At 44.0% G+C, this 12,987-nt stretch overlaps 1 protein-coding gene across 1 annotated transcript in view; it reads right to left on the reverse strand.

Annotated features, from left to right (window-relative positions):
• FMNL1 (formin like 1) overlaps positions 1-12,987 on the reverse strand; it is a 113,163-nt gene that overhangs the window by 59,817 nt on the left and 40,359 nt on the right. The window contains exons 2-4 of the mRNA XM_079950199.1: positions 9,758-9,841; positions 2,068-2,151; positions 709-782 (exon numbers count right to left, since the gene is read on the reverse strand). Of these exons, the coding sequence (XP_079806325.1) occupies positions 709-782; positions 2,068-2,151; positions 9,758-9,841 (242 nt within the window). The remainder of the gene's footprint in view (positions 1-708; positions 783-2,067; positions 2,152-9,757; positions 9,842-12,987) is intronic.

The raw sequence follows: 12,987 nt of genomic DNA on the forward strand, positions 1-12,987 counted from the left end.
TGTAAAGGAAAGGCAGGTTCCAAATGTGGGGGCTCCCAGGCATGCCCTGGGACATTCCAGCTGTCCCTCCGACCTCTTGAACAAAGCAGCACCTGCCGAATGGGGGGTTACCTGCAGCTGCATCCGACACACTGCGAGGGTACGTATGCAGTCAGCAGGAAAGAGAAGGGAAGCTGCCCCTGAACTCATCAGAAGTGCTTTCGATCCCAGCCCAAATGCACCTCCGCTTTGGCACAGAAAATCAACACTATAAAATCCTTGCTTCAGAACACAGAGTTATACATACACCCTGAATAACAGAGGTCCAGAATCTCTTACCCTGCACATCTCAATCTGATCAACAAAAACTGGTGGATTCAGTGTTGTGGGCCCAACTCTGCGGAACTCTTTCCCACTAGAAGTCAGGAACACAGCATCCCTGCTGAGTTCCAGACACTTGGTTAAAACTGTTTTGTTTTAGGAGGCGTCACAAATGCTTCTTTGGTTTACATTTCTGATTTGAAATTCCCAAGCTTTTAAATTTATTAGGCTTATCTGATGTTTTATTTTGGTATGTACTGCATATATTTTTTTATCATGGTAAGCCACTTTGAGACCTTGTTGGTAAAAAGCAAGGGCATAAATTTTAAAAGCAACAAAACAAATAAATGGCGCGACTGCGCACAGCTAGGGTCTGCACGAACAAAAGCGTTGGTCGTCGGTACTAACCCTATGTAGTTTGTCCTCAAAGATATCTCCAGCTCCCGAAGAATCTGGGTGGACTCTTGAGCCCGTCTCTTAAACTGGGTGAACAAAGCAAAATGAAAAACAGGTTAACGGGTAGCCGTACCAGCGACGTGGATTACCAACATTTTTACTTGCGTCATGCAGCCAATTCATAAATTGCTTTTAAAAAATAAAATAAATAAACAGGCTTCAAAAATACCCAAGCTTAAGTGGGAAATGCACATGCACAGCACAAGAAATTCTGAATGGCAGGTGTGCATTGAAGCAGTTAGGTTTCCTCAGAATAAAGAAGGGATGGCCCATCTTCTCCTTCCGCCATCAAGGGCCAAATTTCTTCAGAAGTTGCATGGCAGTAGTGTGGTGGATACAGCTCCACTCATCCATTCCCTTTCTCACATGCAACCCATTAATACAGAGATCCATCTATCCTCTCTCCCACGCTCTACTTTTCCCTATCTCTTGCCCTCCTGCTACCATGGATTTGCCGCTAAATTCCTTCCCTTCCCCACTGCTCTCTGCATCCAGCCGCCCCTCAAGAGAGAGGCTGGGAAGCAGGAGGGAGCACAGAGATGCTCGGAGGCCTGGCTGCAGAGGTCTATCTGCCCTGCTCCATGGTTCGGCCTCCAAGCTCACACATGCTCCCATCCGCTGGTCAATCTCGCTCTTCTCCCAAGTCCCATCCACCTTTAAAGCAGCATCGTACCACTTTAAAACAGCCATGGCTCTCTCTTCAAAGAACCCCACGAGCTTGCAGTTTGTTAAGGGTGTTCAAGAGACCCTTACTCCCCTCTCCCAGAGCTACAATTCTTGGAGTGCTTTAACAACCAAATCCTCTTCCCAAGGAGCTCTGGAAATTATACACTGGCTCCCAGTACATTTCCGAGCACAATTCAAAGTGTTGGTGCTGACCTTTAAAACCCTAAACGGCCTCGGTCCAGTGTACCTGAAGGAGCATCTCCACCCCCATCGTTCTGCCCAGACACTGAGGGCCAGCTCTGAGGGCCTTCTGGCGGTTCCCTCAGTGCAAGAAGCCAAATTACAGGGAACCAGGCAGAGGGCCATCTTGGTAGTGGCGCCCGCCCTGTGGAACGCCCTCCCACCAGATGTCAAAGAGAAAAACTACCAGACTTTTAGAAGACATCTGAAGGCAGCCCTGTTTAGAGGAGCTTTTAATGTTTGATAGACTATTGTATTTTAATATTCTGTTGGAAGCTGCCCAGAGTGGCTGGGGAAACCCGGCCAGATGGGCTATTATAGCTCTGGGTAGGAGGACAAGCTGGAAAGGAAATCAGGGGACAGCATAGAATACGATTACGGTTGCATCGTCCAGTTTGAAGTCACCTTTCCGCTGAATGCACCAGTGTCCAGATAGCTCTTCAGTTTCTGGATGTAGGCAGAAGGTGGGTTCTTGACCTGAAACCTTTCCTGCGGAAGGAGACACAAAAAGGAGAACAAGGCAGGCTTTATCGAATTGCAGATGGGCATTTCAGAGCTGCCTCTAAAGGCACAAACATACTATGAGAACACGAACGAGGGACTAATTCACATGGCAGATATTTGGGCCAGCGGACGAGACAACACAAAACATCAGGTGTACCCCTGCAGAGACACTGCAGTAGTTTCTGGGCCCAAACATCAGCATACAGTGGTATCTCGGGTTACAGACCCTTCAGGTTACAGGCTCCACTAACCCAGAAATAGTACCTCGGGTTAAGAACTTTGCTTCAGGATGAGAACAGAAATCACGCAGTAGTGGTGCGGCGGCAGCAGGTGGCCCCATTAGCTAAAGTGGTGCTTCAGGTTAAGAACAGTTTCAGGTTAAGAACAGACCTCCAGAACGAATTAAGTTCTTAACCTGAGGTACCACTGTACTGCAGTTGCTAGGCAAACATAGGTAAGAGGTAAAGGACCCTGGATGGTTAAGTCCAGTCAAAGGTGACTATGGGGTTGTGGTGCTCATCTCACTTTCAGGCCGAGGGAGCAGGCGTTTGTCCACAGACAGCTTTCCAGGTCATGCAGCCAGAAGGACTAAACCACTTCTGGTGCAATGGGACACTGTGACAGAAACCAGAGCACATGGAAACGGCGTTTACCTTCCCGCCACAGCGGTATCTATTTATCTACTTGCACTGGTATGCTTTCAAACTGCTAGGTTGGCAGGAGCTGGGACAGAACAATGGGAGCTCACCCTGTTGCGGGGATTCGAACCGCTGACCTTCTGATCGGCAAGCCCAAGAGACTCAGTGGTTTAAACCACAGTGCCACCCATGTTCCTGCGAAACGACGTACAACTCTACACATCCCATCTCCCCACAACCTGGTAAAAGCTTCTAGTCCCGTGCAGAAAGCCGCTAGCAGCTATTCCCCCTGCAACAATTGTGTTGCACCACCATCCTTGTGACACAGTGTGTTGCACAAGAAGGACTGCGTATGTACTGTGACTATCAGCTGATCTCCTCACCTTGTTTATTCCCTAAACCATTGAGTTAAGCAATGCTGTGTTTTGTTTTTTCCTCAGTTTTAGAACAGGGCTAAACTTTTTAACCACACTCTAAGTCCCACAAAGTCCCACAAACATGAGAGACTTAGGGCTCGTCCCCACTTCCACATGTCTCGCACCTAGAAAGCACGAGTCCACTTGCCATTGCCCTAGTGCTTTGCTCTGGAAAACTCCTTCCCTAGCGCTAAATCAGAACGAACGGAAATCCACTCACTGAAAACTCAATTGCTGTTTGTTCTGATTCAGCACTAAAGAGCAGATCTTCATGGGGCAGGGGGTGGGAGAAGTAGGACAAATGGAAGTATGGATGAGCCATACTGTCAACTCTATGTGAGAAGTATACCAACTCAGGTTCTCATGCAGAGCCTTTATTCTGAAACAGTCTCCATGTGGTGGGGAAAATTAAAAATAAAATTTGGAGAGGCAACCCATATGTCCAAGAGATTCCTTCAAATGCCCACAACTCAAAGCACAAACTTTAAAGCACCAAGCTTAATTGTGTTTCGACCTCTGCTCAAGCCTCATTTTTCTTGTCACAACATTAGCCGATTTCAATCCTAGCTTTTCGTGAAATGTTCTGTTAATTTTCTACTGTGGTGATTTTCTAATGGTGATTTTTGAATAATCATTGCTTTTAATATATGTGGTTTTAATATATTTGGTAAACTGCCCTGGAATGTGGGCATTATGTAAATCTCTTAAAGTGAATACAAAGTTTATTTATTTTTTTAAATTTGAAACTAAAAATACCCGTCATTCCATGTTTTTACAGAGTAACATAGTCTGTTAGATACAAATTCTGAGGGCTATTCCAAACAAATCGCTCTTGGATAAATCTGTCAGTTAATCAGGAAGCTGCCAACCTGGACAGTTGTTGCTGTTTTTGTTAATATAACAAATATTATTTTAGTAATTATCGTTTTAGTATTATTATTTTAGGACCAGTTGCCAGAAGCATTTTTTTTTTATGAAGCAACTTTTTTTACTTTTGGGGGTATTCTCCAAACCAAATAATCCATGAGGCTCTGTATAAATTTGTTTTGTATATTCTGGCTTGTGAAATTTCAAACAGATTTTGGGGCAGAAAGACAGGTGGAGGAGAGCTATTCCACACATGTAGCTAATAAGGCGACAGCAGCCATTTTAAGCAGCCTGGAGCTTGCTTGCCCCTGGAAATAGTAACTGAACGTAGAATGACAGTTGGATTAAACTGATTAAAGATGGATGCCAGTTTCTTCCCCGACAGCTTTGAAACTCTGAGGCCGTGAAGGGTTTAAGTCACATGGTAGTGCTCCTGTGCCGTTCCTGTTCATTTCAATGGGGCTTGTGCAGGATAACATCCTAGCAGGTCGTGCCTGTGGATCTGATCTGTGTGCTTCCCTCCGCAGTGACTTTTATACTAGGTTGCGCCTGTGGATCTGATCTGTGTGCTTCCCTGCGCATTGACTTTTATACTAGGTTGTTCCTGTGGATCTGATCTGTGTGCTTCCCTCCGCATTGATTTTTATACTAGGTTGTTCCTGTGGATCTGATCTGTATGCTTCCCTACGCATTGATTTTTATACTAGGTTGTTCCTGTGGATCTGATCTGTGTGCTTCCCTACGCATTGATTTTTATACTAGGTTGTTCCTGTGGATCTGATCTGTATGCTTCCCTACGCATTGACTCTTATACTAGGTCGTGCCTGTAGATCTGATCTGTGTGCTTCCCTACGCATTGATTTTTATACTAGGTTGTGCCTGTGGATCTGATCTGTGTGCTTCCCTCCACATTGACTCTTATACTAGGTCGTGCCTGTGGATCTGATCTGTGTGCTTCCCTACGCATTGACTTTTATACTAGGTTGTGCCTGTGGATCTGATATGTGTGCTTCCCTCCGCATTGATTTTTATACTAGGTTGTGCCTGTGGATCTGATCTGTGTGCTTCCCTCTGTATTGACTTTTATACTAGGTTGTGCCTGTGGATCTGATCTGTGTGCTTCCCTCTGTATTGACTTTTATACTAGGTTGTGCCTGTGGATTTGATCTGTGTGCTTCCCTCCGCATTGACTTTTATAGCACCTGAGGCAGCTTAAGCTAACCTTGCCACACGGTAGGACCCCTTCTCTGTTTTCTGCCTTCCTCAGGCACTCCCCATTTCCTACCACCGCCCCCTCGCGCTCCCTTCCCCTCGTTTCTCCACAGCCGCACTCACACATACAGTTGAACACTTTTTTCTTAGCAAATAAAACAGCCGCAAGGAGGAAACTGGTCGTTTCCCCACACTCCCTGCCACATCCTACATGATTCCGGAGAGACCAACTCTTTCCCTCCTCGACCATCACTCAACGGCGCATGCTGCGAATCACAACGCACAGCGGATGGCCCCAAGGGTGACACAAGGCCTTGTGACCCGTTTTCGCCTGAGCGCTGAGCAGCGAGTCGAGGAGAGGGCTGCCTTCTCCTTCCGCGCTGCCCACTCACTCAGCAAACACCTTGAGATTGCCAGGAGTTTCTATTTCAGATGCCACATCCCCTGTGGCAGAGCTGTCTTCGCAGATCTGTGAAGGGCTGAATCCCACACAGACATCTGCACAGCTCACATGAGTCACTCCTCTCCCCTTTTCTCCCTGTCTTCTCGGCATCATTCACAAGCCTGTTCCTTTATTAAGCGAGAAATATATAGCTTCACAGCATGAACGGGTGCCATATTTTCTCTCTCTGCCAGCAGCTCCTGCTGAAAAGTGACCCTGCCTTTGAACAACTTGTTCCTGGATCTTTAGAAAAAGGAGGGGATAACTCTTAGGCTCGAGATAGAATATTTTTTTGGGGGTGCACATCTCTCCAGAGCAGGGGTCATAAAACTTTTTCAGCCGTAGGCTGATCCACTGTCCCTCAGACCTTGTGGTGGGCTGGACTATGTTTTTATTTGGGTGGGCTGTGAACGAATTCCTATGCCCCACAAATAACCGAGAGATGCATTTTAAATACAGTGGTACCTCGGGTTACATACGCTTCAGGTTACAGACTCCGCTAACCCAGAAATAGTGCTTCAGGTTAAGAACTTTACCTCAGGATGAGAACAGAAATCGTGCTCTGGCGGCATGGCAGCAGCAGGAGGCCCCATTAGCTAAAGTGGTGCTTCAGGTTAAGAACAGTTTCAGGTTAAGAACAGGCCTCCGGAATGAATTAAGTACAGTGGTACCTCGGGTTAAGTACTTAATTTGTTCCGGAGGTCCCTTCTTAACCTGAAGCACCACTTTAGCTAATGGGGCCTCCTGCTGCCGCTGCGCTACCGGAGCACGATTTCTGTTCTCATTCTGAAGCAAAGTTCTTAACCCGAGGTACTATTTCTGGGTTAACGGAGTCTGTAACCTGAAGCATATGTAACCTGAGGTACCACTGCACTTAACCCGAGGTGCCACTGTAAAAGGACACATTCTACTCATGTAAAAACACGCTGATTCCCAGACCGTCCACAGGCCGTATTGAGAAGGCGATTGCGCCGCATCCGGCCCCAGGCCTTAGGTTGCCTACTCCTGGCCCGGAGAGGCAAAGGCAGTTTGATAGAAGGAATCACTGCTTGCGGTGCAGACACCTCCACTTCTGTCCATGGTTAAACAGCTCCGGCAGGTTTTTGTATGGTTCCCAAAACTACAAAGCCCATTTGACCAAAGGCAACGTTGGAAGAAAATAAATGTGTGTGCGCTTTGTGGAGAACTGGCCCCTTTCTCAAAACACATCCCCTCTCCCTATAACCTTATGGGACTTGTGACTTCTGCTCTGGTATAAAAATATGTGGAGTTTAGCTGGAAAAAATAGCCCATAAATTACAGGTTGCCAAAAGGCTCGGGAGACCCCCCAAAATTATCTGCTGTTTGGCGGATTATTATCATATATACAACAAATGCATACACACAAGACTCCCGTCTCCAGGGCATAATGTGAAATTTGGCTTTCCTAATGAGTTTAAGTACAGTGGTACCTCGGTTTTCGAACGTAATCCATTCTAGAAGACCGTTCAACTTCCGAAACGTTCAAAAACCGAGGTGCAAAGGGCGGCCTGCAAATTCAAGAGAGAAAACTGAAGAAGAAAACACTCAGCGGAAGCCGTTCAACTTCCAAGGTGCGTTCAAAAATGGAAGCATTTACATCCGGGTTTTCGGTGTTCGAAAACCGAAACGTTCGACTTCTGAGACGTTTGAAAACCGAGGTACCAATGTACTCTACTTACCAAATTTAAATCTCTGCCAGATATATTGTGTTGCTTATTGCTTTGTATTTGTACTTCTGCTATTTTTGCCGTTTTGCTTTGACTTACCTCAATGAAAAGTTTTTGTTTTGTTTTTAATGATAGAATCTCTCTAAAACTAGGTGTGTAACAAAATACTAAATGCAAGAGTTGGCATGCACCCCCCCTTACCCGCAATGCAGCGAGTCTGGTTCTTCCTGCCTTTGTACTGTAAAAGACAGACGTACTTGCCTCCAAATCAAATGCTGATTTAAAGCTCAACTTTGACTCTCCCTCATGCCAGTTAGAGCTGCTTGCAGCCAGCTTCTGGCAGAGACAGAAAGAGCTTTCCCTGAACTTGGTCCTGACAAGAATCTTGCGTATCTGGAACGAAAGTGCAGTAAGCACTTCTGCAGGCGTCTCACCACTCATGTCTGCCTCTGGACTAATTTGGTGCTAATTAATAAAAACAAAAACACCTAATACAGTGGTACCTTGGTTCTCAAGCGCCTTGGTACTCAAACAACTTAGAACCCAAACACTGAAAACCCGGAAGTAAGTGTTCCAGTTTGCAAACTCTCTTCGGAAGCCGAACGTGCTCTGTTTTGAGTGTTACGCTTCTGATTTGAGTGCCACAATTCCGTTTTGAGTGTTACGCTGAGGTCTGCCTGTTTTTGCTATTTATTTTGCGCTTTTGTTTTTGCAGCTCCTTTGTCACTGTGCGGAACCCAGTTCAGCTACTGATTGTATTGCAGTCACACAATCAATCATTGTTTATTGCTTTCATTTTATGGATAAATGGTCTCGTTAGATAGTAAAAATCATGTTAAATTGCTGTTTGAGGGATTGTTTTTAAAAGTCTGGAACAGATTGATCCGTTTTGCATTACTTTCTATGGGAAAGCGTGCCTTGGTTTTGGAATGCTTTGGTTTTGGAACGGACTTCCGGAACGGATTAAGTTTGAGATCCAAGGTACCACCGTATGGGAAACTGGAAAGAAGTGGCGTCTGCACGCACTGTGGTGGTGCCGGCAAATCCTGCATGTTTTTATGAAACCCACCAGCGATCCCCCAAGTCCCTATAACATTATTATGAGCTCAAAATCTATTGCCAGCACTGCAGCAAGAATACTATTAGCCCAAAGATGGAAGCAAGAACAAATGCCAACAAAAGAAGAGTGGCAAATAAAACTGATGGACTACGCCAAGCTGGTGAGACTTACAGGGAAAATTCGAAACCAGCAGGACCAGACTTTCCTAAAGTACTGGAAGAAATTTATGTTGTCTTTGAAAGACAACTGTAATTGCAGTGGTACCTCAGATTAAGAACTTAATTCGTTCTGGAGGTCCGTTTTTAACCTGAAACTGTTCTTAATCTGAGGTGCCACTTTAGCTAATGTGGCCTCCCGCTGCCGCCGTGCGATTTCTGTTCTCATCCTGAGGTAAAGTTCTTAACCTGAGGTACTATTTCTGGGTTAGAGGAGTCTGTAACCTGAAGCGTCTGTAACCCGAGGTACCACTGTACTTAACATCGCTTGTAGGGCAAGAAGTTTTGTAAGGAGGACTATCCAAATTATTGTGAGAAGTACTAAGATTAGCTGATGTAAGATTGGATTTAAAACAATAAAGTGCATAATTAGAAAGGAACTTAGAAAACCATTAATTAGAAGGGTTGATGGAAGTCCTAGGCCATGGTAGCCAAGGATTCGTTACGCTGTGTTGGAGATGTTGTGTTGGAAAATTTGTGTAAAATTTAATGAAAATCATTTCAAAACCAAAAACCAAAATCTATTGCCAGAATTTTAAGGTGGTCATGAAAACCGCAGAGCAGGGACAAACTGGACCATGGTGGTATGTGCCGTTTCCTATTCCTCAACTTTGAGAGCTATGGCCGTTTAAGGCCGATTCACAATGCAACATGTAGAATTACCGTATTTTTCGTCCTATAGGGCGCACCGGCCCATAGGACGCACCTCATTTTTTTGGGGGGGGGGGAATGAATAAAAAAAAATTATTTCCCCCCTCCCAGCCGCGGCTGCCGCCCCAAGCCTCCAGCCGGGCTCCCAAGGCTTGCGGATAGCTTCCTGAAGCCTGGAGAGCGAGAGGGGTCGGTGCGCACCAACCCCTCTCGCTCTCCAGGCTTCAGCGAAAGCCTGCATTTGCCCCATAGGATGCATACACATTTCCCCTTCATTTTTGGAGGGGAAAAAGTGCGTCCTATGGGGCGAAAAATACGGTACTTGAAAAGAAAAGAAAAGAAAAGAAAAGAAAAGAAAAGAAAAGAAAAGAAAAGAAAAGAATGGCCACTCTGGTCTTTTACCTGGTCACAGATCAACTCCCATTTCTTTTCGTTGTCATACTGGCTCAGTAGCTTCATTTTGTCTGGCGGCAGGTTCATGGAATTCTAAAGGACAAGAAGGAAAGAAAAAAATGACTATATTACAGATGCGGTCAGTATATAAGATGCACCTTTTAACCACTCTGAAGGTTTAATAAAAGCTGCAAATAACAACTGAAGAGGGAGAATTCGGAACAGAGCTGATGATGGAAGCAAAGGCAAGGCACTTATTTAACTTTTCTCCCCTCTTTCTAAAGCAATAGAGAACGCTTCAATATCGGTGTTTTTCTCAAAGAAGGATATTGTTTGCTCATGCATCTATTCCCAAGAATTTAGACTCCCTCCCCCCCCCCTTTTCTATACTGATTTTTTCTGGGACTCATCCCTTTTAAACAAAAAACAAACAAACTCATTTTAGTTTAAAATATGGGATTGTCACAAAGAACACTGGATACATAATATGGATAATGCTTCTTTGAAGCACATGCTTTTATAATGTCCTATACTTATTAGGTTTTGGGAAAGAGAGCAGGACTATATAAGTAAGATGCTAACAGAACAAGTTAAGATTTTCAAAGGTGAACGTTCTTTTGAACTATATACCTATTGTATGGAAAGTGACCGAACAGCAAAAAAAAAAAAGGATTCTATGCGCCTTAATGGTGGCTAAAAAACTGAGACTGATGAACTGGAAGAATAGAAAAATGATTCCCCTTAATGAATGGCTTGACAACATGACAATATTAGCAACATATGAACAGACTGCTTATAGATACAGACTTTATTTGGATAAATATAATGATAGTTGGAATGGCTTTATACAGAATATATTCTGTTATTGATAAAAAAAATTGTATTAGGATAATAAGACTATACACATTTTTATACTAAAATATGGAAATGTAAGTCAGCATTTTTCTTTTATTTTCATTCAGATTTTTCTTTTCACCACTTTTTTATATATAAATTAAATTCTTCCAATAAAATATCTATATCTATATCCATAAAGAACACAGGCAACAAAATAATGGCTATTAAAGGTTTGGGACCTTCTGCATGAACAGGAAAATCAACACGTTACCTACAAGTCAGAAGAAAAAAAGACAACAAGACGTTAAATGGGAAGCTATTGAAAGCTGCAGGGAAAAGCCACATTGCTTCCCCAAAGGGTGGCCTCGTAGCATCTTAAGATATTTATATAACACCAAAATTTGCCAGAGATTGTAAACTGCTTCACCTCTCTCTCCTGCCCAATTTTTTTAAAAAATTATTCTTTATACCCCGCCCATCTGGCTGGGTTTCCCCAGCCACTCTGGGCGGCTTCCACCAAAACCCTAAAATACAATAACCTATTAAACATTAAAAGCTTCCCTGAACAGGGCTGCCTTCAGATGTCTTCTAAAAGTTTGGTAATTATTTTTCTCTTTGACATCTGGTGGGAGGGCGTTCCACAGCTAACAACTTTTTCTAAACCCTACTTTTATCATTCACCAGACCCTCAATGCTAAAGTTACTAGGCTGCAGCCCAGGGATTTCCCTTGCATGTTTAAAATCCACCACTAACTCAAAAGCAAATAACCTGTGGCTTCTCCCACTACAACCGCCATTCTCCACTGCATGACACATTTTTGTAGCAGGCAAAGGATGCCATCACTGAATGCAGGTGCGGGAGAAGGATGACAGGTGAGGAGGGAAATGGGAAAAAGATGGCATGATCTCTTGGTCTTCCAGATTAAAAGATACAGGGGGATCAAACATCAAAACTGGAGAGAGACCTGTCGGAATGTAATGTAAAAGTAAATGCTAAAGTGCTGTCTAAAATGTATAAGATATAATTCCTGTTGGGATGTAATGTAATGTAAAAGTAAACGTAAAAGTGCTGTCTAATATGTATAAGATATTCTTGGAATGGGAGACAAAGGATGAGCAAGTAAAATCCTCAGTGACAATAGACAATAGACATTGCAGGTGGCGCTGTGGGTTAAAGCCTCAGCGCCTAGGGCTTGCCGATTGAAAGGTCGGCGGTTCGAATCCCTGCGGCGGGGTGCGCTCCCGCTGCTCGGTCCCAGCGCCTACCCACCTAGCAGTTCGAAAGCACCTCCGGGTGCAAGTAGATAAATAGGGACCGCTTACCAGCGGGAAGGTAAACGGCGTTTCCGTGTGCGGCTCTGGCTCTGGCTCTGGCCAGAGCAGCGATGTCACGCTGGCCACGTGACCCGGAAGTGTCTCCGGACAGCGCTGGCCCCTCGCCTCTTAAGTGAGATGGGCGCACAACCCCAGAGTCTGTCAAGACTGGCCCGTACGGGCAGGGGTACCCTTACCTTTACCTTTATAATATAGATATGGAAGCACAGGAATGATTGTGAAATACAGATATAAAATTCACAACATGCTATGGTTTAAGAGAAAACTACAGTGGTACCTCGGAAGTCAAATGGAATCCGTTCCGAAAGTCCGTTCGACTTCCAAAACATTCGGAAACCAAGGCGCAGCTTCTGATTGGCTGCAGGAAGTTTCTGGAGCCAATCGGAAGCCACGGAAGGATGCTCGGATTCCAAAGAACTTTTGCAAATCTGAACATTCACTTACGGGTTTCTGGCATTTGGGAGCCAAAACGTTTGACTTGCAATGCGTTCGCGAACCAAGCTACGACTGTAAATGAAAATGTTATATCAATGGTATCTAACACCAAGTAAATTGGCAAAAATGTGTAAATCGAAATCAAATAAGTATTGGAAATGCAATGAGAAAGAAGGTAATTTCTATCATATGTGGTGGTCTTGCAGTATAGTTAAAGCTTACTGGGAAATGATAGATAAAGAATTGAAAAAGATGTTAAAATAACATTTGTAAAAAAACAAAACAAAACACCCAGAAGCTTTCCTTTCAGGAATTATAGGGGAAGAGCTACCCAAAGTGTATAGAAATTTATTCATGTATGCAACTACAGCGGCAAGAACGTAATTTGCCCAAAAATAGAAAGAATAAGAAGTCCCGATGAAAGAAGAATGGATACAAATATGCAGAAATGGCGAAACTTACTGGAAATATAAGAAATCAAGAAAACAAACTTTTTAATAAAAGAATGGAAATGGTTTATTGAATATTTACAAAGTGTAAACAGGTAAGAACATTGGCAGGGATATTGTAATAACCTGCAATTTTATAGGAGTATACATTCAAAGTAGATGAATAAATGATTAAGTTATGTT

This window comes from Podarcis cretensis, assembly GCF_951804945.1.
Source record: "Podarcis cretensis genome assembly, chromosome: 13".
NCBI lineage: Eukaryota > Metazoa > Chordata > Lepidosauria > Squamata > Lacertidae > Podarcis > Podarcis cretensis.